We start from the raw sequence: 22,380 nt of genomic DNA, 5'->3' as shown, positions 1-22,380 counted from the left end.
AATTCAGCAATCCCACTGCCTGGTTATATGTCAAGAGGAACTGAAATCAGTGTGTCAGAAAGATGGGTACAGTTTTATGCTTATTGTAACAGTAGTGACAATATCTAAAATATGGAATCAACCTAGGCATCCATTTACGAATAATGAAAAGACAGTATATTTATTCAATGGAATATCATTCAACCATAAAAAGAATGATGTGTCGTTATTTGTAACACAGGTCTAAGTGGAATAATTTGTGTAATCAATTAGGCATAGACACACAAATGTATTCTCACTTATATATGAACGTTAAGACAATTTCAAAGAAGAGAACAGAATAGTGCTTACAGATCCCAGGAGTTGGGAGTAGGAGGAATGGAGAAAGAATGGTTAATGGGTATGGGTGTGCAGATGGATGAGAGGAACTGAATGGAAAAAAGAAATAAAAAAGGAAGGCCATGACTGCTCCTAGATAATGGAGGGGAAAGTTTACTGTAGAGAACCTAATCAGAGGCAGGGACATCTGGAAAAGTCCAGAGAGAACATGACCTTGGAGCCATGTGAGGAGGTAGTGGGGAAGGGAAAGGGGAGAGCCAGGAGATCAAGAGACCAGCAAGGAGGGTAAAATGTAGACCCAAAGGGCCATGTAACCCTAATGGCTGGATTATATAGGAAGGGCAGCTGGGGAAAAGGCAGCCCATCTCCTGGGCTGGAGAAGTTTAGGGTAGGGGGCAGTGTTTGGGAAAATCTTTTTGTATACTATGAAGATGTGTCTTTGCCAAGGCACCTTCTGATTGGTTTAATAAACAGCTGAATGACAAATAGCTAGGCAGGAATAGTCAGGACTGCAAGGCAGAGAGACACTCAAGGTTAGAATCAGGCACAGGAAGAGATGCCAGCAAGACTCAGAACAAGTTGGATGTACAGAATGAGAGAGAGGTAAAAGCTACATGGCAAAACATAATAGAAACTGGTTCATTTAAGTGGAGCTATTTGGGGGGACAAGCCCAAACTAAAGTCCAAGCTTTCATAATTAACAGTAAATCTCTATGTCATTACTTTGGGAGCTGGTGGTCTCAACAAGAAAGATTTGCTGCAGAGTAGGGTATGCCTGCCAGAAGGACCCTGTAACAGGTAGGGATTGATAGGTGCTAGGAGAACCTGGCATCCAGGTCTGCATTGATATGTTAAGTAAACACCTCATTAGCCCTTTTTCCTGGCTTTGAGACATAACAGGAATTACATCTATTTATGGCACATCAGGACAACTATACCTGACAACAATTCATTGACTTTTTATTTAAAAATATTTTAATGTTTTTGTTTGAATGTTTTTGTTTGAATATATGGATGTGCACCCTGTATGTGCCAAGTGTTTGCAGAGGTCAGATGAGGGTGTTGGATCCCTTGGAACTTGAGTTACAGATGGTTGTGAGCCACTGAGTAGATGTTGGGAATTGAACCCTGGTCCTCTGGAAGAGCAGTAAGTACTCTTTAACTGCCCAGCCATTTCTCCAGCCCCAGAATTTTTCAAATACTTATTTTTTTCAAGTAGAGAGGATTTTGAATGTACTCAACACAAAGAAATGATATATCTTTTAGGTAATAGGTATGTTAATTACACTTGATCACTATATATTGTATACTTGTGCTGAAATATTATAGTATACCCCATAAATATGCATAGTTACTGTGTCAAATACAAATAATTAAAAAAAAAAGGCTGACTTGCTGTTTGAGGTTGAGAGGGATAGGAGGTAGGATAGTAAAATTGGTATTTTCCAAGGCTTGAAATGCTCATGCATGGTATATGAACCTCTTTGGTAGCAATTTTTTGAAGATTAACAGAGGTATACCAGTTCCTTAACCTGATTAGCACAGTTCCTTGATTTAGAAAACAAGCAGCAAAGTGGTGGGCCAGGATCCTGGTACGAAGGCAGGCAAGGAAGCTAAGGAGTTCAAGACCAGCCTGCATTACATGGACACTGTGTCTCGAACCAATACACAAAACACACTTGCATACTAATAATTCAGTTGTTTTTGAGGTAAATGCTGGTCTGCAGTGGGGAATAGAAAAAAAAGCTTTTATTGTCATATAACTAAAAATGGCATCAACAGATGATTCCAACTGCCAACTATCAGATAAAAGTAGTTTAAGGAGAACTCTTCTGAGGGCGGCATTAGCATCTTTGGTAGATTTCCTAACATTTGGTTGTATTGGTTCCAAGAATTACTCAGCAGGTTATTTAGTTCCCCTGGAATATAACAAGAATCATATAACTTAGATTCTTGAGGAAAACACACTTCAAAAACGGTATTCATAGGCATCTTCCGTGCTTTTTTCCTATGATGACATGAATAAGTATCACCACTTTAACGTCCCCCTTCAACAACAACAAAAACAACTATGTCCTGAGGCACAGGTAAAGGACAGTAACCTCGTACCCCTTTTCTCCACTTCGTTAAACAACTTTCTTCTTAGTTTCCAGCCTCCCAGAAGGAAAAGGCAATGAGTTGCTTTTTTATTTATATATTGTATCTAATAAAAGAAATATCCATAAGTAACGACTAGATTCTATTAGTGTCAGAGTCTGTAAGAAATGTGCCATCACAGACAAGACGAGGCCAAATGTTCCTTCCAACAGCTGCCTTTCAGGATCAGAAAGCTACTCGAAGCTGTCAGTAACCATAAAGCATTCTGGAGTTGTGCTGGGCAGCACCCGGAGCAGAGGCAGAGGCAGAGGCAAGCGATTCTCTGTGAGTTAGAGGCCAGACTGGTCTACAAAGCTACACAGAGAAATCCTGTCTTAAAAAACTAAAAGAGAGAGAGAGAGAAAGAGAGAGGGAGAGGGAGAAAGAGAGGGAGAGGGAGAAGGAGAAGGAGAGGGAGAGGGAGAGAGAGGAGAGGGGATAGGGGAGGGGGAGAGAGAGAGAGATAGGAGAGAGAGGAGAGGGAGGAGAGGGAGGAGAGAGAGGAGAGAAGTTGCACGGCCAACGCTTCCTAAATTAGGATCCGGAGCTTTCAGCTCTGTACAGATTTGGGGTCTCCACGTTGTGGACATCTAACAACTGTTTTTTTTTTTTTTTTTTTTTTTTTTTTTTTTTTTTTGTTTTGTTTTTTTATGACCAGTCCACACAAATATGTGGAGAAGGTCGCTTTTCCTGCTTCCAGGGTGCCCTAGGATGCGGAGCGTCTGCAGTGTCCTCTCAGCAGCGAACCCAAAGCCGGAAATAAAGACAACAAAAATGATCTCTAAATCTATCTCAGGGATCTGGCGGGCAGAGAATAACTTTCACTTGGGTAGAAGAAATGCTCAATCTCTCAGCCCCAACCAATCATATGAGAGGAAACTTTGACACTCCTCTCTCTACCTTCCAATCAGCATCTACCTCAATAAGCCAGACCTACTGCCTTAGGTAAACCGATTTAAAAATTACATTAGTACGGTTTAATTCTGACCGTCTCCAGTCATCCTAGGACATTCGACGACTGTTCAAAGGGAGAAAAGTGGACGTAACAATGACAAAAACGAGTCAGTCTTGAGGTGAGAAGTGATACTATAAAATTCTAGAATCAAACTGGCCGGTTCTAAAGAAAAACGGATTCGGGCAGGAGAACTACAACTCCCAGGTGGCCGTGCGCGGAGGCGGCGCGCGCAGCAAGAGGGGCGGTCCATTCAAAGGCGGAAGGCCGGGCGGGGGGAGGGTCACAGGACTTCCTGTTCGGACGCCAGCAAGTGGGCGGGACCTGCGTGGGCAGGGCGGCGGTTGAGTCTTAGGAGCTTTGTCAGCGGAGGGGGCGTGGCCCGCGCCGGGACTGGTGGTGTGCGAGCGGAGAGGGACGTGGGTGACGCGTCTCCTTCCAGCTCAGCGGAGTGTTGAGGTGTTGGGGCCTGGCCGGCGATTGGCTGTTCAGAGGCGAGTACGCGGCGGCCGTTGGCCGCTGGCAGCACGGAGCGAGGGCCCGGGCGGGCGGGGCGGGGATGGCGAGGCTGTGGCGGCGACGGCCGGAGGAGGCGGGCGCGGGCGAGCGGGCGGACACAGCGGCGGCGGCGGCAGTCCCCGGAGCGCCCCTGTGAAGCGTCCCTGTCCGGGCTGCCGTGGGCTTGTCGGGAAGGCCGGCCGGGAGGCGAGCCGCTACGGAGCCGCTCCTCCAGCGCCACAGCCCTTCGGACTCTCGGTCCCATCCTCGAGCTCCTGCTCCGGCTCCTCCATCTTGGCGTCGGCAGTGGCTGCTACGGGGAGGATGTGCCGCCTCCTGGCAGGGGGAAGAAGGAGGAGAAGATGAAGAAGTACCGGCGGGCCTTGGCCCTGGTCTCCTGCCTCTCTCTCTGTTCTCTTGTCTGGTGAGTTGGGGCGACCTCGCGGGGACTTTCCGTGGGCATGATAGGGGGAGAGGGAGCAGGTCGGGTCACACCCCCAAGTCATCTTGGCTTTTGGGGGTTGCGGGTGTTCCCGCCCCCAAGCAGAGGACACAGCGGCCACCCACCTCTTCCTCTGTGCTTTGGAATTTCCAGATTCCGACAGGGAGAGAAGGGACTAGAGGGGACCACTTTGTGCCTTTGTACTCAGGTGCTCCCGCGCTGCAGATGGGGCAGTTTGGGTAGTGTTCAGAAAGCTGGTGAGTGAGAAACTCGGTTTTACTGGCGGTCATTTGCTTTCATTATGAGGTAAGGGCATGGGCGAGTCAGGTGTGATGTGTTCCGGACCTGTGATTTTGAAAACGTGAGTCGTCATGAGGGTAAGAGTAATGTATAAACAGTTGTTCTTCTGGTCAGTTCTTGCACAATCTTGACGAGTGGGACTTTTGGAGATGCCGTTCTTGAAACACGGTTTGCGGGCTATGTCTTAGGAAGTCCTTTTTCGGTTAGCTTAATGGAGAATGTATCACAGGTGTGGTATCTACCATAGTTTTTGGTCATGTCCTTCGGTACTGGGAGAGTTAAACTCATTTGCAACCTGTCCCGTTCTTTGTCTCAGAAACTTTATGGAGTTCAAGTTAATTTTAAGCACATCCCTGGGTTTTGAGGAGCAGAAAAAGCTTTGAGCCAAAAGATTGCTAAGGGTGTACTTGGAAAAGGCATTCTTTCTGAAGGAATTCCCTGGAGAATTCCTTCAGAGTCATGACATTTGGTTACCGAAACGATGACTTTTCTGTCAAAGTGAATTTTTTTTTTTGTATTAAAACCTAGACAGACTTTCATATGTAGCTTCTTTCTTCAAAGCACTAATGATAATTCCGTGTTTATGGGTGTGTGATGGAGTCCAGGGGCTTTGGAGTTTTAGACTTGTTGCTCATATAGAGTAATAGGTTAATAAGGTTGAAAAGAAACCACTTGCCTGTCTGAGAAAATCTGATTGCAAGGACTGTTTTATATTTTGGAGAGCAGAATGTTTGGTCTCCTGTTTGTCATTTTGAACCCTTTAAATACTCCTTAACACAAACAGGTATCTGAAACGGGTTTAGGATTAGATGTCTGTTTCTTAGAGTTGGTGAGCTTTTCCTACTGGCCAATTTTTCTTCTCTCGTTCAGAAATGTCTCCAAATTTTGTTATACACTTTTGTTTTGTAGAAAGAGTATTGTGTGTTTATACTATATTCAATTTCTGGGATTTAGCTCCTTATCCTACTGGTGTTACTGCATTTTAGTTTGATCTTAACTGTCATAGTTTGATAGATTGTGATAAAGCCTTTCTGTTTTTGTCTTTCCTGCCTACAGTAGTATAGATTTACCTTAACAGAAAAGCAAAACTCATCCTATCCATCTCATTCATTCTGGTTGCTATTTTTTTCTTTTGCACACTATTAATCACAATTCTTAGTTAAGTAGTACAATGGAGTCTAGGTGTAATTGTAGCATAACTACAGGATAGCAGTGATAGCTAATATTTATTCTCAGCTGTGCCAAGCATGTGGCATTTGTACATTTTAGCATCTTTGTCACCATAGCTCTCAGGGTTTTACTAATTTCATTTTGTATTTTACAGATAAGTAAATAGAGAGGCTAAGGTTAAGCTTGTAACTGAGTAACATGGTTAAGGTTAAGCAGCTACTACATTCTGGAGTTTAGATTTGAACCTACGCAGCTTGAAATACAGGCTCCTCACTCCAATGGCTCTTGACTGTAGGTTAAATAAGGCCTGTGTTATTAGACAGATATGGTACCATCACTTACTAGATACAGCTCCTTGAACATGTTACATAACTCCTTTGAACTTTAGTCAGTAGAGTTGTAGACAGGTAAAATTACTAGAAGTAAATGATATAACACATAGGCCACTCTTTGTAAAATAGTAAGAGTATTCTATGCATTTCATTATAAAAACATCCAAAGGCATTTTTCATATGCTTACTGTGTAGTAAACATTGTGACTCTTAAACTTGTGAGCGGCCTCTTGTTTTTAGTACTGAAACTATAGGGACTAAGAAGCTCCCATTAGTTCCTACTGCTGTTGTAACAAATTAACAGAAATTCAATGGTTTACACCTGGTTATCTATAGTTCTTAAGTGTGTGTACAGGAATTCAAAATCAGTCTTACTAGGCCAAAGTAGAAAAGGAGGCATGGCTGGTTCATTCTGGAGGGGGGAACAGCAACACACTCTCCATTTCTTAGACCTTTTTCAGCTTCTAGAGGTTGCATGAATTCTGTCTTTCCTGTCTCACATCATTTCATACTCAACATCTGCTTATGACTCATCTTCCTGCCCCCCTTTTCTCATATAAGGACTTGCTAGATTGGGTGTACCCCTTAATTTGTTGAAGTCTTCAAAGTCTTTTATAATATAAAGTATGATTTCAATCATTGGCCAAGGGAAGTTGATCATCACACTGAAGTGGAAGATGTGGTCCATGTGTTTAAGTAGATATTATGAGTATCTCCTAATTAATAAAACCTTGGTGCATGTGCCTTTTCATTGTGTCTAATTATTTGTTATATACTTGTGCCAATATGACATCAGTATATGTAATTACATAAGTTAGGTATTTAAGAACGATAAAAATATTTTGTTAATATTACCGTTTGCTTTCGTTAAAGTTGTTATTTTTCAGTGAGCTGTATGATTGACTAGATTATTTTATATCAAATGAGGAATGGTTTATACTGGTTAGTCTTAGCCTTGCTGTTTTCTTGCTGCCTTATGCTTGTAATACTATGATTGTTTAGTGTTTTTTGATAAAAATACATGTTGCAAGGGTTTATTTAGTTAAAACAAGATAATCCCTCAATCTCTTTAGCTGGACACATGTGTAAACCATAGTGAATCATGGTATGCTTGAGGTAAACCCACTGCTTGTGAACTTGCACTTTTTCTTTGGATGTGATTTCTAGCTATAGTCCCTGCATTTTTTTGATGTGTGTCCAGCTATCCCATAAGATCAATAAATCCTTGCATCAATCTTAGCAAATAAATAATCTTAGCAAATTAAATAATAGCATATCTCTTCTTTCTGTGTCTCAAAGGGTGGTCTTGGAAGAGCTAATACTTAGACTAATGAGCCGAGTGTGACACTTAAACAACTCTGATGTATTTGACAAATACAATAAAGGCACTTAGAAAGGACATGAGAAGCATCAAATGAAGAATTTGTATTTTAGGATATCCTACCTGTCACTGTATCATCAATAATGCCTTTGGGTCAGTTATCCAGGGTGGATAATTCAAGATGGAAGATGTATTTTTTGTTTGTTTTTTTTTCTTTTAAATTTAAATTTGAAACAAGCTTGTTTTACATGACAGTCCCAGTTCCCTCTCCCTCCCCTCCTCGCTTGCCCTTCCCCAACCCTATCCCCTTTCTGCTCCCCAGGGAGAGTGAGGCCTCCTTTGGGGTATCTGTCTGTCCTAATACTGCCTAACTTGGGGCAGGGCCTAGGCCCTCTCCCATCTGTCTAGGCTGAGAGAGTATCCCTCTGTGTGGAATGGGCTCCCAAAGTCATTCGTATACTAGGGATAGATACTGATCCACTACCAGAGGCCCCATAGACTGCCCACCCAGTCCCAGTCCTCCTAACTAACACCCACTTTCAGGGGGTCTGGGTTGGTCCTATGCTGATTTTCCAGCTGTCAGACTGGGGTCCATGAGTTCTCCCTTGTTCAGGTCAGCTGCTTCTGTAGGTTTCTCCAGCCTGTTCTTGATCCCTTTGCTCATCACTACCTCCCTCTCTGCAACTGGATTCCTGGAGTTCGGCTCATGAGCTGAGGGTGTCTGCTTCTGCTTCCATCAGCTACTAGATGAGGGCTCTAGGATGGCATATAAGGTAATCATCAATCTCATTATTGGGGAAGGGCCACCATTGCTTAGATTGTTAGTTGGGGTCATCCTTGTAGATCTCTGGACATTTCCCTAGTGCCAGATTTCTCTTAAAATGTATAATGGCGCCCTCTATTATGGTATCTTTTTTCTTGCTCTTCTCTATTTTTCCCCTGACTGAATTTTCCTCCTCCCTCATATCCTCCTTTCCCCTCCTCCCATGCTCCCAATTTGCTCAGGAGATCTTATCCCTTTCTCCTTCTCCAGGGGACCATGTATGTCTCTCTTAGGGTCCTCCTTTTTTCCTAGCTTTTCTGGTGGTGTGGATTGTAGGCTGGTAATTCTTTGCTCTGTGTCTAAAATCCATATATGAATGAGTACATACCATTGTCTTTTTGTGACTGGGTTACCTTACTCAGGATGTTTTTTTCTAGTTTCATCCATTTGCCTATGAATTTCAAGATTCCATTGTTTAAGATAAGGAGACTTGTATTACAAGCAGAGGGAACATTTTTATGGGGTTATCTAGAATGTTTAGTGGGGATGGAGAAGAGTTAAAAAGGAACATTAGAGTTGGGTTTTGAGGAGATTTGATAGTTATTCAGGGGGGCCTATGATTTTGATCAGACAGAGGACAAGCAAGTGAAGTAGGTTAAATGAGAACAAAAGAGGCAGGCTATGTTGATATTTTAGATTACTTTCAAAGATAGAATGGATTGGCTGACAGACTTTAGAGGTGGTAGGCTATAAATGGGGATACAGTAGGAAAGCACTGGGAACTGAGTAAATCAAGAGGCTGGATGACCTTTTTTGGCCTTAGACATATGTCAATCTAGTTTTCATGGAAAAGATTTGTTTTCCCATTTTCTCCCTGGTGTTATGATTCTATTTCTGCATTCTTAATTTTGTTTTCTCCTTTTTTCTTATTTTGGTTACTATATGAGCAGAAAAATGAGAAATATAAGCTGTATGTAAGCTGGCTTTTTTAATTATTGAAAATTCCTATTTAGTCTTTTACCTGGAAATTTTTGTTTTACTTATTTTCTGCTTCTGTAGACTTAAAAAAAAAAAAAAAGACTTTGAGTCTATTTCTTGAATAAAGTGGTATTCAAAATAAATAAACTTAATATGAAAATACTGGAAAAAACTTTAGATTTTTGCTGATATGGATTGTCAGAGGATAGCATTTGGTGCTGGGAAAGAGTGTGGGGACAATATAAACGAAGGATATGCCTGATTCTTCATATAAGCTGGCTGAACTAGGTTGCTTTAGTGGGACTAGATCTGTGAAAGGTGGTGCATCTTTATGAAAATATGTAGCATCTGTGTTCAAACATAAAAAGGCAAATCATTCTTTATAATGTTCTTTGAATTATTTTTAGGAGCTGGAGATGTGGCTCATGTCCTTTTAAGGTTATTAGACATTTGAAGATGTTTTAGAATGTAAGTAAAAATAGGTTTGACAGATAATAAGAAAAGAATCAAAGATATTAACACTTTACTTACCTTTGAACATTATCATTTCATAATTCTGTTCATGACTAGGAATTATTCTTCACTCAATCTGAGCATAGAAATTAATCAATACATATAGTTAACATTCTTGCACTTATAATGAAAAGGAAGAAGCTTAGGAAAGCTTTTAATTGCTTTTTTTCCCTCTCAAGTCATTTTCAGCTATGAACATTATACATGTAAATGCTATATAATGATATATATATATATATATATATATATATATATGTTTACTTCATAGTTTCTCCCTATATAGAAATAAACACCTTACCTTTCAAGATTGTTCTTTGGTGCAGAAAACACATTTTTTCCCTGCATCATCTATTTTGTTTTCAACACCATGTTATGAAGTGTTTTCGCAAAGTAAAATTCCACATGTCACAAGGGAATGGGAAATTGCTTTTGAGTATTTGCAGTATAAAAATATAATCTCTTGGGATATACTTGTTTCATAAATGGAGTGCTTTTTTTGTTTTATTTTGTTTGCTTTTGAAGGACCTGTCTTTTTTGTGTGTTGGGTATAGAACCTTGGGGCTTCTCAAGTGCTAGACAAGTACTCTACCATTTCTATACCCCAGACCCATAACTTTATTTTTTATAATGAATTACAAAGTGATTTTTATATTTTACATACAGGTAAAAGTGACACCTAGCTTTGTTTCATAGTGTTGACATGGTTCTTAGGTACTAAGCTCATTTTGTGTATTGTATTAAGTGCTAATATATGTGTTCTGATTCATTCTCTCTTGGTACTTTGTTAGCTTATTGAGTAAAATAGGAAAGGCTATACATTTTTTTTTCACAAATTTATTTAAAGTAATACTTTGTTATCCATAATATATTTGGTACAGAGAGGGAAACAGTAAGTGTGGGACTCGGGCCTTGTATACAAGTTGCTTGTCATAGTACAGATAGGTACCTGTATTATAGAAGTGGAAATGGCTTAATACCATTTTATGATCATTACAACTCCTATGAAATATAAAGCCTTTTCAGTATAGACATCTTCATTTAAAGATGAAGACACATAGATATTAAGCAACTTGGCCAAGTTTTCTCAAGCTAATATGGGATGGATCCAAAAATCAAGTAGGTTTGAGTTGTGAGTCTATGTTCTCTTAATTGTCATATTCTGCCTCTATGCCGCCTCTAGATGTCATTGGACTAGTGTCTACCTCTTTCTTTATAGTCAGATTTCTTATTGAAAATGGTGCTTGGATAAGCCAAGGGAGAATTTAACAGCAGGCATTAACAACTTGAAGCTCACTCTCCAGGTGGTTGGTGATTATCCACAACTTTAATCCCAGAACTAGGGAGGCAGAGGTAGGTGGATCTCTATGAGTGGGCCAGCCTGGTCTACAGAGCGAGTTCCAGAACAGCAGAGCTGTTAAACTGAGAAACCCTGTCTCCAAAAACCAAAATAAAACAAACAAGCAAAAAAAAAAAAAGTACACTAGGATTCCTACCTTGAGCAAACTGTATTTACAGGTATTTTTTTTAAAAATTCAATTTAGTTTACTGGATTAGATAAATCCAACTATTTTTATACAGCCAACATTCTAAAAGTATGATTAGAATGCTAATGAATCATTCAAAAAGCTGAGTTCCATAATAGCTATTAAATGTAAAATATATGGCTGGAGTTGCCAGGAAGGCTTGAATGTATGTGTCAGCATAAGCTCTCTTATGTGAACAGGTGCTTCATGAGCTGAAATAAGATGCTCTGTTGCTGCTAATATAAATGGCAGCTGTATCTGTGTGTCACTGTCTGCAGTGAGCAGATGGCATTTAATTGTCAGGGGGAAACAGTATGGGCAAATTGATAATGAATGGATAGAAGTGATAAGCCTAAGGAAAAGTAGCGGATATATTTATGAGATTATGATGAATTTTATAAGTAAAGCCAAAGAGCTAGAAGTTAACTGTCCAGCAAGAGTAGTAGTTTTGAGGAGGTTTTTTTGTTTGTTTGTTTTGTTTTTGTTTTTTGACATTGCTGTGCTAGATGTGTTTCAGAAGAGAGACTTTGAAGCAGAGTAATTGAGTTTGTCACAGAAAGAATGTGATTTTAGAAACAAAGAAGAAATTGAGTGCAGTAAGCACAAATTTTATGGAAGTAAATGATGTGGTTATATAATAGGTTGTGAAGTTGACCTGTAGTGCAAAAGACAGCATTAAGCTAGGATTCAGAAGAACTGTTGGACTAGTTTGTCTTGTTGAGCAATCCTTTTTTACTTGTCTCACTACCAACTGATCTACTAAGGCTCCTGTGCTATGTGTCACACTCTGCCAGACAAGAAAAGATAGTTTATTGAAACATGTAGATGAGAATGTAAATCCTTGCATCTTAAAGTCTGAATTCATGAAGTAGGTTTAAAGAGAGGGAAAAATGTGTTTTTGTCTTGTGTTGGTAGTGTACACAAAGAAATGGAAGAGAAACACAAAGATTGAAAGAGCAATGGTCTGTTAGTTGGAGGGGAATGGACTTTCTAAGCCCAGAGTTGTATAGGACTTAAACATATGCAGACCTGAGAGATAAAAGACTGGAGTTGTCTACACAGAGGAAATTTTTTTTGAAGCAGAACGTTTGACTTTTGAAACACAACTGAGTTTCTCAGGTAATGAGTTAAGAAAGATGAAGACCTGCTATGCTGCTGCCTTCCTGTAATCCCAACACTATATAGCCAGCCTCTGCTATATAGAGGACTGTCTTAGTTGAGACCCAGTAAAAGGATAGAAAGGAGGAAGCTAGAAACAAAGACATTGAAGATCACTTTGTCAACAGTTAGAGTCTGATAAGGTTGAAGAGTTTGAAAACAGAAATATCTTGCTTTTAAGACAGAAGTGTTGATAAACTTTTTGGGGTTGAAATAGATGTTGGGAAGGTGGCGGGCATGCATTTTGGCATTTGTTTGGTAGCCTGGAGGAAAAAGAATATTTACAATAAAAAAGTAATAATTACAGTAGCCTTAACACTTTTTATTTTAACTTTTAAAAGGATTTATTAAAATTTGTACATGTGTATGTCTTTGTGTGAGTATGTGGATGTGACTGCAGTTGTGTATGGAGGCCAGAAGAGGACATGGGATTTCCTGGATTTAGAGGCTGTTGTAAGCTATATGTCTTGAGTGTTGATAACTGAACTCTGGTACTCATCAAGAGTAGTATGTACTCTTAACCACTGAGCCATCTCCAGACCCATACTTCTGACTTTAATGAAATTCTCTTAAATACTCCTATTTGCCTTAGGATGAAATTTGAAGGCTTAGTCTTAAACCTACTTTTGAAGTTTAACTGTTTGCTGTTCTATATGTAGATTTCTGTTCTACCCAGTCTAGTTAGCCTGGTATTTAATTTATTTGGGAACTTTATTTGTATTTTGAATTGGAAATTACTATAGAAAAAGCACTGTGATTTGAGTTTTATAAGGATAAATGCATCTTATACAATTTCTTAAAATATGCCATTTTAAACTATGATTAGTGTATGGTTATTTCAAGCAGCTTAAATGACAGATTTTATTAGTAATGGTATTACTAATTTTATTAGTAATGGTAAATTATGGTATAAAACATTGTCTACCCTGCTCAGCCGTCTTCATAATAGGTCATTTAAATTATAGGCCAATCTTTAGTTTTCAAGCACTGAATAGAATTTGACATGTGGGGTATAATGGCTGAGAAAATCCAAGACCAGTTCTTTGTAAGTGACTAGTAATGATCTGAACTACTAAATTGAGAGGTTTGATTATCAGCAAGCAATAGAACAGTTTTCTCAGCTGGACTGAAAGGAGAAGGGACACATTGTGCTCTTACCTACTAAGAGACCAAGCAGAAGCAAAGCAGTCTTTTAAGAGCCCCAGACTGTAAAGTTAAGATACATATAGACATATATATCTATATGTATATATACATATACACATTAAAGCCAAGTATTTGACAGAAAAAAATGTTTATTAAGCAAAAATGACAGTTGGGTGCTGTTTTATTACCAGTGTTTACCTAGAATGACATCCATGTCATTCACTCATTTCTCACAAGTCTTGTATTACTTCACAGAATTCTCTAGTAAGAAAAGCTTAAGTAGTAATGTTAAAGAATAAAACCTGTATACTATACTGTAAACTATACTGCCCTAAATGAATGGCCAGCACTGTGTATCAAGAATAAGATGTGAATTTGGTATCAGAAGCGTTCTTTACCACTGGTATAATTTCTTTAGTGTGTTAACTACTGTTTGATATACTGTAGATGGTTAGATTCCTTTACATGCCTCAAATACAGTCACATTGTAGTTTGGCTTAGGTATTTAGTTCTTATATAGTTATGTCTATATAAATGCTATTCACAGCCAATTGATGTTATACAATCCAATAGTTTACCTTTATTGTTTTCCCAGAAATACTGACTTGATTTTACTAAAGTTGCTTACTTTTCCAGTTATACTGTATACTTCAGACTTTCAAAGACTGATCAATTAGATCATAAATTTCACCTTATATCAGACCCATGAACCTGTGATAAACTTCAGTCTAGGCTGGTTACCCTGTGTTCCTTGTTTCTAGCTGTCATCCTGAAGTTTCTCTTTCTAGACACAGAAGAACAAGTCCCTTTGACCCTCCTATGTCAGTACCATATGCTGTAATTGTAGCTTCAGATAGGTCTAACCAGTCCCTATATGTATTAGAACTGTCTTTACTGTTGCTAACCCTTTATTTTTTTCAGAAGGTATCTACCCTTATAGTTTATGGATGTGGTTTTCAAGTCTTCTTTATATGTCACTATTTTGAATTGTGTTAACATAGCATTTTTTAAGTTAAAACAGTTGTCTAATATTGGAAATATCAAATAGTTTAATAGTTTCCATGTTAAGTTTGTATCTTTTATTTATTGCAAATAAGGACTAATATAACATTTTATAACTAAGGGTGTAATTTTTATATCTTAACTTGTAATAGTTAATTCCTTTGTATTTTATACTTATGTGAACTCATCTGTATATCATTATTTGTAATTCATAATAAATTTACTGTTTACTTTTCCATTTTGGTACCTTTCTTAAGAATTGAAAATACTTTTTTTTTTTTTTTTAATACAGTATTTCTGATGATGGCTTTCTCTTCTCTGTACTTTTTCCCAACTCCCCACCCATGCAAATTCACTCTTTTTCTCTTTCTCATTAGAATACAGACTTCTAAAAAATAATAATAATAAGATAATTAAGTTAAAACACAAAAACCAGAATAGGATTAAACAAACATAAGAAAAAGGGCTGGGTGGTAGTGGTGTACGTCTTTAATCCCAGGACTCAGGAGGCAGAGGCAGGTGAATCTCCTGAGTTGCAAGCCAGCCTGATCTACAAAGCAAATTCCAGGATAGCCAAGGGCTTATCAGAGAAACCGTGTCTCTAAGAAAAAAAAAAAAAAAAAGTCAAAGACAAACACAAAAAGCATAGATGGACGGACAGACGGGCGCACGGGGACGGACACACACACACACACACACACACACACACACACACACACACACACACACACACACACACACGAGAAAGGGAGGGAGGGGGAGGGAGGAGAGAAACCCCAGCAAAACACATTGCTAGACACCAGAAATTAATATATACACAGAAGACCTGTAAGGAAAACAAAACTAAACAATAATAGCCAGACAAAGCTTCATGAGACAAGGACCTCCAGAAACATTGAGTTCATTTTGTGTTGGCTATCTGCTGATGGGCATGGAGTCTGTCCTTAAGAGTGTTTTGTATATACAGTAAGACTCCGTTGGAGAAAACTAATTTTTCCTTTGGGAGTGGTTATCAATTGAAGATAGCATCTGGATTAGGGTTAGGGCTTGTATTCACTTCCCCTCTCAGTGTTGGGATCCCATATGGCTAAGACCTGTGGAGGCCTTCTGTTTGTTGCCACAGTCTCTGGGTTCATATATGTGACAGTCCTTCTGATGGTTTGAAGTCCTTGTTTCCTTGGTGTACTTCATCCCCTCTGGCTCTTACAATCCTCCCCCTTCAACTTTTGAAGGGTTCCCTGAGCTCTGAGGGTGAGGGTTTGATGGAGACTTCTCATTTAGAACTGAGTATTCCAAGATCTGACTCTTCATATTGTGTTGTGAGATACTTTATAGCCTTGACAATAGGTAGACTAGTGATGCTGATCTTGTTTCAGAACTACATGGACTATTTTTATATTTTTTTAAAAATACTGACCTTTTTTTACTATATGGCATATAAGTTCCCTATACTGTATATGTGTACCACACACACACACATATATACACACACACACATATACACACATACATATATAATATACATAATTCATTTGATGAATCTTTATAGCTATGTAAGTTTATCCAGATGTGTTTTAGTGGGAATGGTGAAATAAATTTATGTCTAAACCAGTTTTGACAGTCTGCTTTCTAAACTGTCTTAATTTAGAATGAAAGTAATTTGAGAAATAGGCTACAAAGTTAGTAGAGATTTGTTTTATTGTTATGAGGCACTCCTGAGATAATTTTGACATTAAGATAGCTGAGAGATATTTGTGTATTTATTTTTATTGCTTGTTTTGAGCTAAACAATCATAAGGTGTTCTATTCCTCTTTTGTTATATTTGTAAATAAGAGTTGCTTTCTAGTTCATAATTCTAACAACTTATAGTGTTTGTGCTTATAAAGTTTCTTTACTTGAATATTAACCCATTTCTATTTATCTAAATATTTCCACGTGGTCTTACATTACCAGAGAGAGGGCCCAGCATTCTACCTCGGTCCTATATTTTGAATCTCCTTGAATCCTCCTTGTCTCCTAGTCCCGTCCATCTTGATTTCCTATTGGGCAACAGGGCTTTATTTATTAACCAATAAGAGAAAAATAATTACAGAATGACACCTCCCATCATCTCCTCTTTCCTGTCTAAATAAAAAGGATTTTAACTTTAACATAGTAAAATATGTAACAAAACAGTTATCAAATAAGAACCACAGTTAACAATATTTAGTTCATTAACATTTAGCAAGATTTAAAGAAAATATTACATCATCTATCTTATCTTTGTAAGTCTAAAGATCTATATGTAACTTATCTTTAATCCTAACTAAGGAAAACTGTAACCATAACTATCTGTCTTCAACTCCTTCAAAGACTACAAAATATATAAACTCTAGAAATGACAGAGACAACTCACTACTTGGTCAGTCACCCGAAGTTCTTCTGTAAAGTTCCATCTTCAGCCTAGAGTCCATAGTGTGTCTGGCAGACTCCTCAGCAAAGCAGGAAACTAAAACTGTCCACCAATAAGTATTGGTAGTAACAGGCCAACAGCATTATATCTAAAAAAAAAAAAAAGTTTCTGTTACTTTTGACTATCAGTGCCCTTTATGTGAAAATAGTTTATAAGCTTTATTTCCATGCTTTGTTTTAGAATTATCTTTAAATATTTGTAAATGTCTTTGGCATCTGGACACTTTCTCAGGAGGCTAACTTTGTACTTTCTGTGATAATTATCACATGCTGCTTTTGAGAAGTTATTTTTATTGTACTCTCTTAGAAATGTATGTATTACTTGGCAGTGATAGCAATAGAATTATTTATTAACTTTTTTCCTTCTAAGATATTCATCCTCTAAATTTGTGTTCGTGAGCATATTAGAATAAGAACTCGTTTTTTATTGCCTCGGATAGTAGCCCATAAAAAGTATATGTTTAATAATTTCCCTTCTCTGTTGTTCATTATTGCTGGTGGTGTGTGTATACAGGCTTCCCAGTTGGCATGTATGCTGTAAAGAGAGTTCTTCAGCTTCAACATCATATTATTCTCAAGATGACAATTGTGCAATAGAAAGTGAAGAGACACAGTTCCAGAAAAAGGTACATTAAACAAAATTGACAGTCTTACCTTCTAAGACTGTCTTTACAATGAAAATAACATGAGAAATACTAGGCTATGCATTTGGTGGAGATTATTTTATTGTTATATTATGCAGAGCTACTGAGGTAATTTTGACATTACGATAACTCAGAGATATTTGTATATTAATTTTTGTTGCTTGTATTTCAGATTTTGGTAACACCATTTTCTATAGTAGGGAATAAGAATGGTGTATAGTCAATAAACATTTTTATTGCTACAAAGAAAAACACTCGTAAATTAAACGCTATCAACAATAAGTATTGTATGGAGAATTTGCATTCGGAGGCTTTGTAGTTTCTTAGATAAAATTAGGTATAGTGAATAAACTTAAAGCGTGATGGTTTTGAAATCATTTACAATTTTTTTTATTTGAAATGACAAAGGTAAATATTGACTTGTATTTTTCTTTTGACTCCAACTTTATGTTGGAGTTGAATTATAGAAGTAACTTAGGCTGACTATAAAACAATCATCTTTGTTTCCCCAAAGGAACCATGGATTACTGTGTGTTATGAATGTTCAGGTGTTTTCTGTGGGTATAGATATATGGTTAAATAGGAACACAAATTAATTTTTTTTATTTCTATTAAGACAACGAAAGTGTTCCACAAATCGATTTCCTTCCTTTTCCAAGGATATATCCACATGACCTTTCTATGCTGATTGTTTCTTTAGTATGGCTACATTTTCATTTTACTATGTAGATACATGAGAATGTGTTTTTCCCTTCATGGACTTTTATGTTGTTCCTCAGCTGTGTCTGCATATGTACTTACATATACATATTAAATATATATGTCTTATGACATTTTTATTTACATATTTGATATTTGGATTGGATTATTTAATTTTTTGAGTTGTATAGAATTTATTTCTGGGATAGATGATGTAACCTTTGAAAATTTGTCTGTTTCTTTAAAAATAACACATAAAATATTATGTTTTTATCCATAGTCAATAGAACTTGTTTCTAACTACTTCCTTGATGAGATATTTAAATACCAAATGTTAAAAAATTAAGCAAACATTTAATGGGGCAAATTCCTTTAGCAAACATTTTTGGTATTTTGTATGTATTAGGTAAACTCAGGCTTAAAAAAAGGTGAATATAAACTTTGCTTTTATGAAATGCGCATTTTAAGAAGCATATTTAAAGGTACAAGTATAGAAAATTTTAATGAGCATATCAAAAGAAAGATGAGACAAAAACTGTATATTCCATGTAATTATGGAAGTTTTACTTTGTGTCTGATACATAATGCTTTGTATAGGATGTTTATTAAGCAGTTAAGTAAGGTTCTTAAATTTACATATTTATATTTGAAGTGTGGTAGCAAGGAGAAGGATGAAAGGAAATAGAAAATAAACATAAATACAGTTAAGAGTCAAATGCATATAAGGCTGATTTTGCAGCAGGGGAGATAGCTTTTCATGACTGATTTTTTTTTTTTAATAAAATAATTTTACCATTCATTTCTTTGTCACAATGTAGAATGAAAGAGAGGAACCTAGTAATGCTGAGCTATCAGGAAAATTGAATTCATACTTACCTATTCCTCCAGAAGAAAATAAAGTAAAAGATGACTACTCTGTGGATGTACAAGTAAGCTATATATTGGGTGCTTTGCTTTTAATTATGTACCTTTATGGTTTTTTTTTTTTGCACAGGATTGGATGCCTTTGTTGGTTAACATGTTATATTTTCTTCATGCTAAAGTACCATATGGTAAAATGTAAAATTAGTCACCTTGTAATAGTAGTATGATTTTGAAAAAAATATAAAATTACCGATTTAATAATAAACATTATTATTTTCTTAGAAGTAAAATTTGAGTGCAAATACTTATTTCTTCCTAAGTTCTACATTTTGGCTCATTATAAATAGATATTTTTTTATTTTTTTTAGGTACCATCATTTTTTTTCTGACCTGCTTTATTTTTCAACATGGTTATATTTAGAACACAGAACATTCTTGATATCAATATTTAAATTTATATAGAATATGAAGTTAAAAGAATAGATTAAAATAAAATGTACCGCTTTTCTTCATTCTGAGTATTGTTTTCTATTTTATGCACCAGAATTAATGGAAGATATTAAAAACTGAATAAATAATACTGTAAACCTAGTAGAATGCTGATTCGTCTGGAAACCATTTAATACAACAGTGGTTAAAAGAATTAGGGATATTTGATTTCAAGACAGAAAGATTAAGAAAGAAACCAAAACATCTTACAGATTAATAAATATGTTCATCTAAGTATGAGGGAGTTTAATCTTATTACCTTTTGGGAAATAGTTGCCAAAGATTTATTCATACACTAAAAAAATGCCATCTTTTGCTCTTCCAGTTACATGAGTATGTTGAAGCATCTAGAACAGCAATTCTCAACCTGTGGATTTGATCTCCACAGGGGTTGTATATCAGATATTTTTATTACAATTCCTAACAGAAGCAACAATATAATTTTATGGTTGGATTCACCACAACATGAGGGACCTACTTGTATTAAAGGGTCATAGTGTTAGGAAGATTGAGAACCACTGCTCTAGAGGCTTTTGTCTCAAATCCTTTGAAATTTTACTGTTAAGTACAAAATACATGTTTAATTTTAAGAATTTAAAAAAATGTAAAATACCACTTTTGAATATGTCAAATATATGCTGAAATAGTATTTGATAATGTCCTTCCCTAAAGACTTCTTACCTTAAAGAATAAACCAGTGTTATTTATGAAAGTTTCACTGCTACTAATTCTCCAAAATCACATACATTGTATCCTGTTGCACTGTCTTTATGCCTTCTTTTTGCTTCCATACTGGCTAACATATTTTGCAAGGCTTACCTTGTCTAGTCTGTAATAGTTCTTAGTTTTTGTCTTTCTTTGAACTTGATTTGTATTGTTCCCATTTGTTATTCTTTGTTAAACTTTTAAATGCATTGTGTGCGAGATACTGGGAGAATTAAAGTCAAAAGTAGTTCTCTTATTTAATATATTTATAATTGAAAACAAGAGGGAGACAAATAAAATTGAGCTATTATAGATGTTGTGATAATAAGACTGAATAGGGAATAGTAGAAGCAGAAAGGACAGGAGCTGGCTAATTCTATTAACAGCTGGTTGGGGGTGCGATAAAGGTTTTCAGATATGAGAAGTGTTTGATAGATTTCTGTTTGGGAGGGGTGAATGACCTAGAACATTCAGGACTGAAAGAAAAGCAAATTATTTATTGTAGTGTAGTAGTTGTACATATCTTATATTGTTATTATGGGACAAAAGTACTGTTTCATACCATTTTATATATTTACATAGGATTTAATAGTATTCACTAATTAAATAGAAGTAGGATTACTTATAGGGCCTGATACAAAATAGGAAGAAAGGAAAATGAGCAAGTTGTGTCTGCTGACGTATGAAAAATGTGCAGGTCCTGTATTAAAATAATACATTTATGATAATAATAATAATAAATGAAATAAATTTCTTAGGGTAGAATGTTGTAAGAAAGGATTTTGTGTGTATGTAAAAGCATTTCTTTTAAGTAATTTTGTTTTTTTAGTGCTGGAGACTTAAACTCAGGATTCCAGATCTCATGTACATTAAGCACTTTACCATTGAACTAAATACTCTTAGGTTGTAAACATTATTATATAGTCATTTTTCACCTTTCTATGAACTTTTGTTCATCAAAAAAAGTGATTTAACATTTAATACAATCTTTTTTTTTTTTTTTTTTTTTAAAAAAAAAAAAAACAGAACATGGAAACAACAAAGTTAAGTCTACCTGTGGTTGAAACACTCCCTACGCTTGATTTGCATGAAGATTCTTCCAGTGTAGTTGTGGGCAGTGAAAACATTGAAAATAGTTCCAGCTCATCTACCTCAGAAACGACTCCAGTCTCAAAGCTTGAGTAAGTCATTATGAATAGGAGGTTGGGTTGGGAGAGAAGCAAAACCAACACATTAAAAGTATTTCTTAATAAGACATATTAATATACTCAAGTTTGGTAAAGCAGATATAATTTATAGTATGTCTTATTTGTGTGAATTAAATATAATCTTAATAGTGATCTTTTTTACTTAGCTGAGTAAATGAATAAAATCGATTATGGCTCAGCCATGAATCTCTACATAACACAGGTTCTACTTAAGAGAATTATATATTTTTAAGTTATGTGTGTGATTATTCAAAAATCAAGTGTCAGTTTATTTACATCATTACTAGCATTCCAGTAGTAGTTATGTTTTTGTGCGACTATCTTTTTCTAACTTAATACTTGATATATTTAAGCTTAAAAGTTATCCTTAGTTTAACAAAATAAATTTTGTTCTTCTGAGTTCCTTCAGCTGTAATGTAGAGAACAAAGCCAAACACCTCTCCTAATATTGCGTTATATCTTTATCCTAAGAATTGATAATAGTAAGTATGTAAAAGAATACTTAAGAATAAATGTTATCTATTGCCACTTTAAAAAAAATCTTTGTATTGCAGTAAGTCAGATTTTAAATGTCTGTATTCCTCAAGAATCAGCTGGGCTGATGAAGTTGTGCACAAAGATGGTATCATTTGGGAATGAATGTTGCATAGTTAAGGAAAAGGGAACAGAATCCATGTCAAGAAAAGATTAGATACTATTTCAGGAACCATTTAAGACCAGAATACTATTTACCTGAAGAGTATGTTCTTAATTCTTCCATTTTGTTA

General features: G+C 36.5%; 1 protein-coding gene across 1 annotated transcript in view; it reads left to right on the top strand.

The window, feature by feature from the left end:
* The first annotated feature begins 3,697 nt into the window (after positions 1–3,697).
* The window catches only part of Suco (SUN domain containing ossification factor), a 58,222-nt gene continuing 39,539 nt past the window's right edge, over positions 3,698–22,380 (top strand). The window contains 5 exon segments of the mRNA XM_051186091.1: positions 3,698–4,052; positions 4,054–4,328; positions 17,519–17,630; positions 19,166–19,276; positions 21,432–21,586. Of these exon segments, the coding sequence (XP_051042048.1) occupies positions 3,966–4,052; positions 4,054–4,328; positions 17,519–17,630; positions 19,166–19,276; positions 21,432–21,586 (740 nt within the window). The 5' untranslated portion in view covers positions 3,698–3,965.

The sequence above is a fragment of the Phodopus roborovskii genome, unplaced genomic scaffold, assembly GCF_943737965.1.
Source record: "Phodopus roborovskii unplaced genomic scaffold, PHOROB, whole genome shotgun sequence".
In the NCBI taxonomy this organism is placed as follows: domain Eukaryota; kingdom Metazoa; phylum Chordata; class Mammalia; order Rodentia; family Cricetidae; genus Phodopus; species Phodopus roborovskii.
Note: the sequence above shows the minus strand (reverse complement) of the source record. Positions and strands in the feature narration are given on the sequence as shown.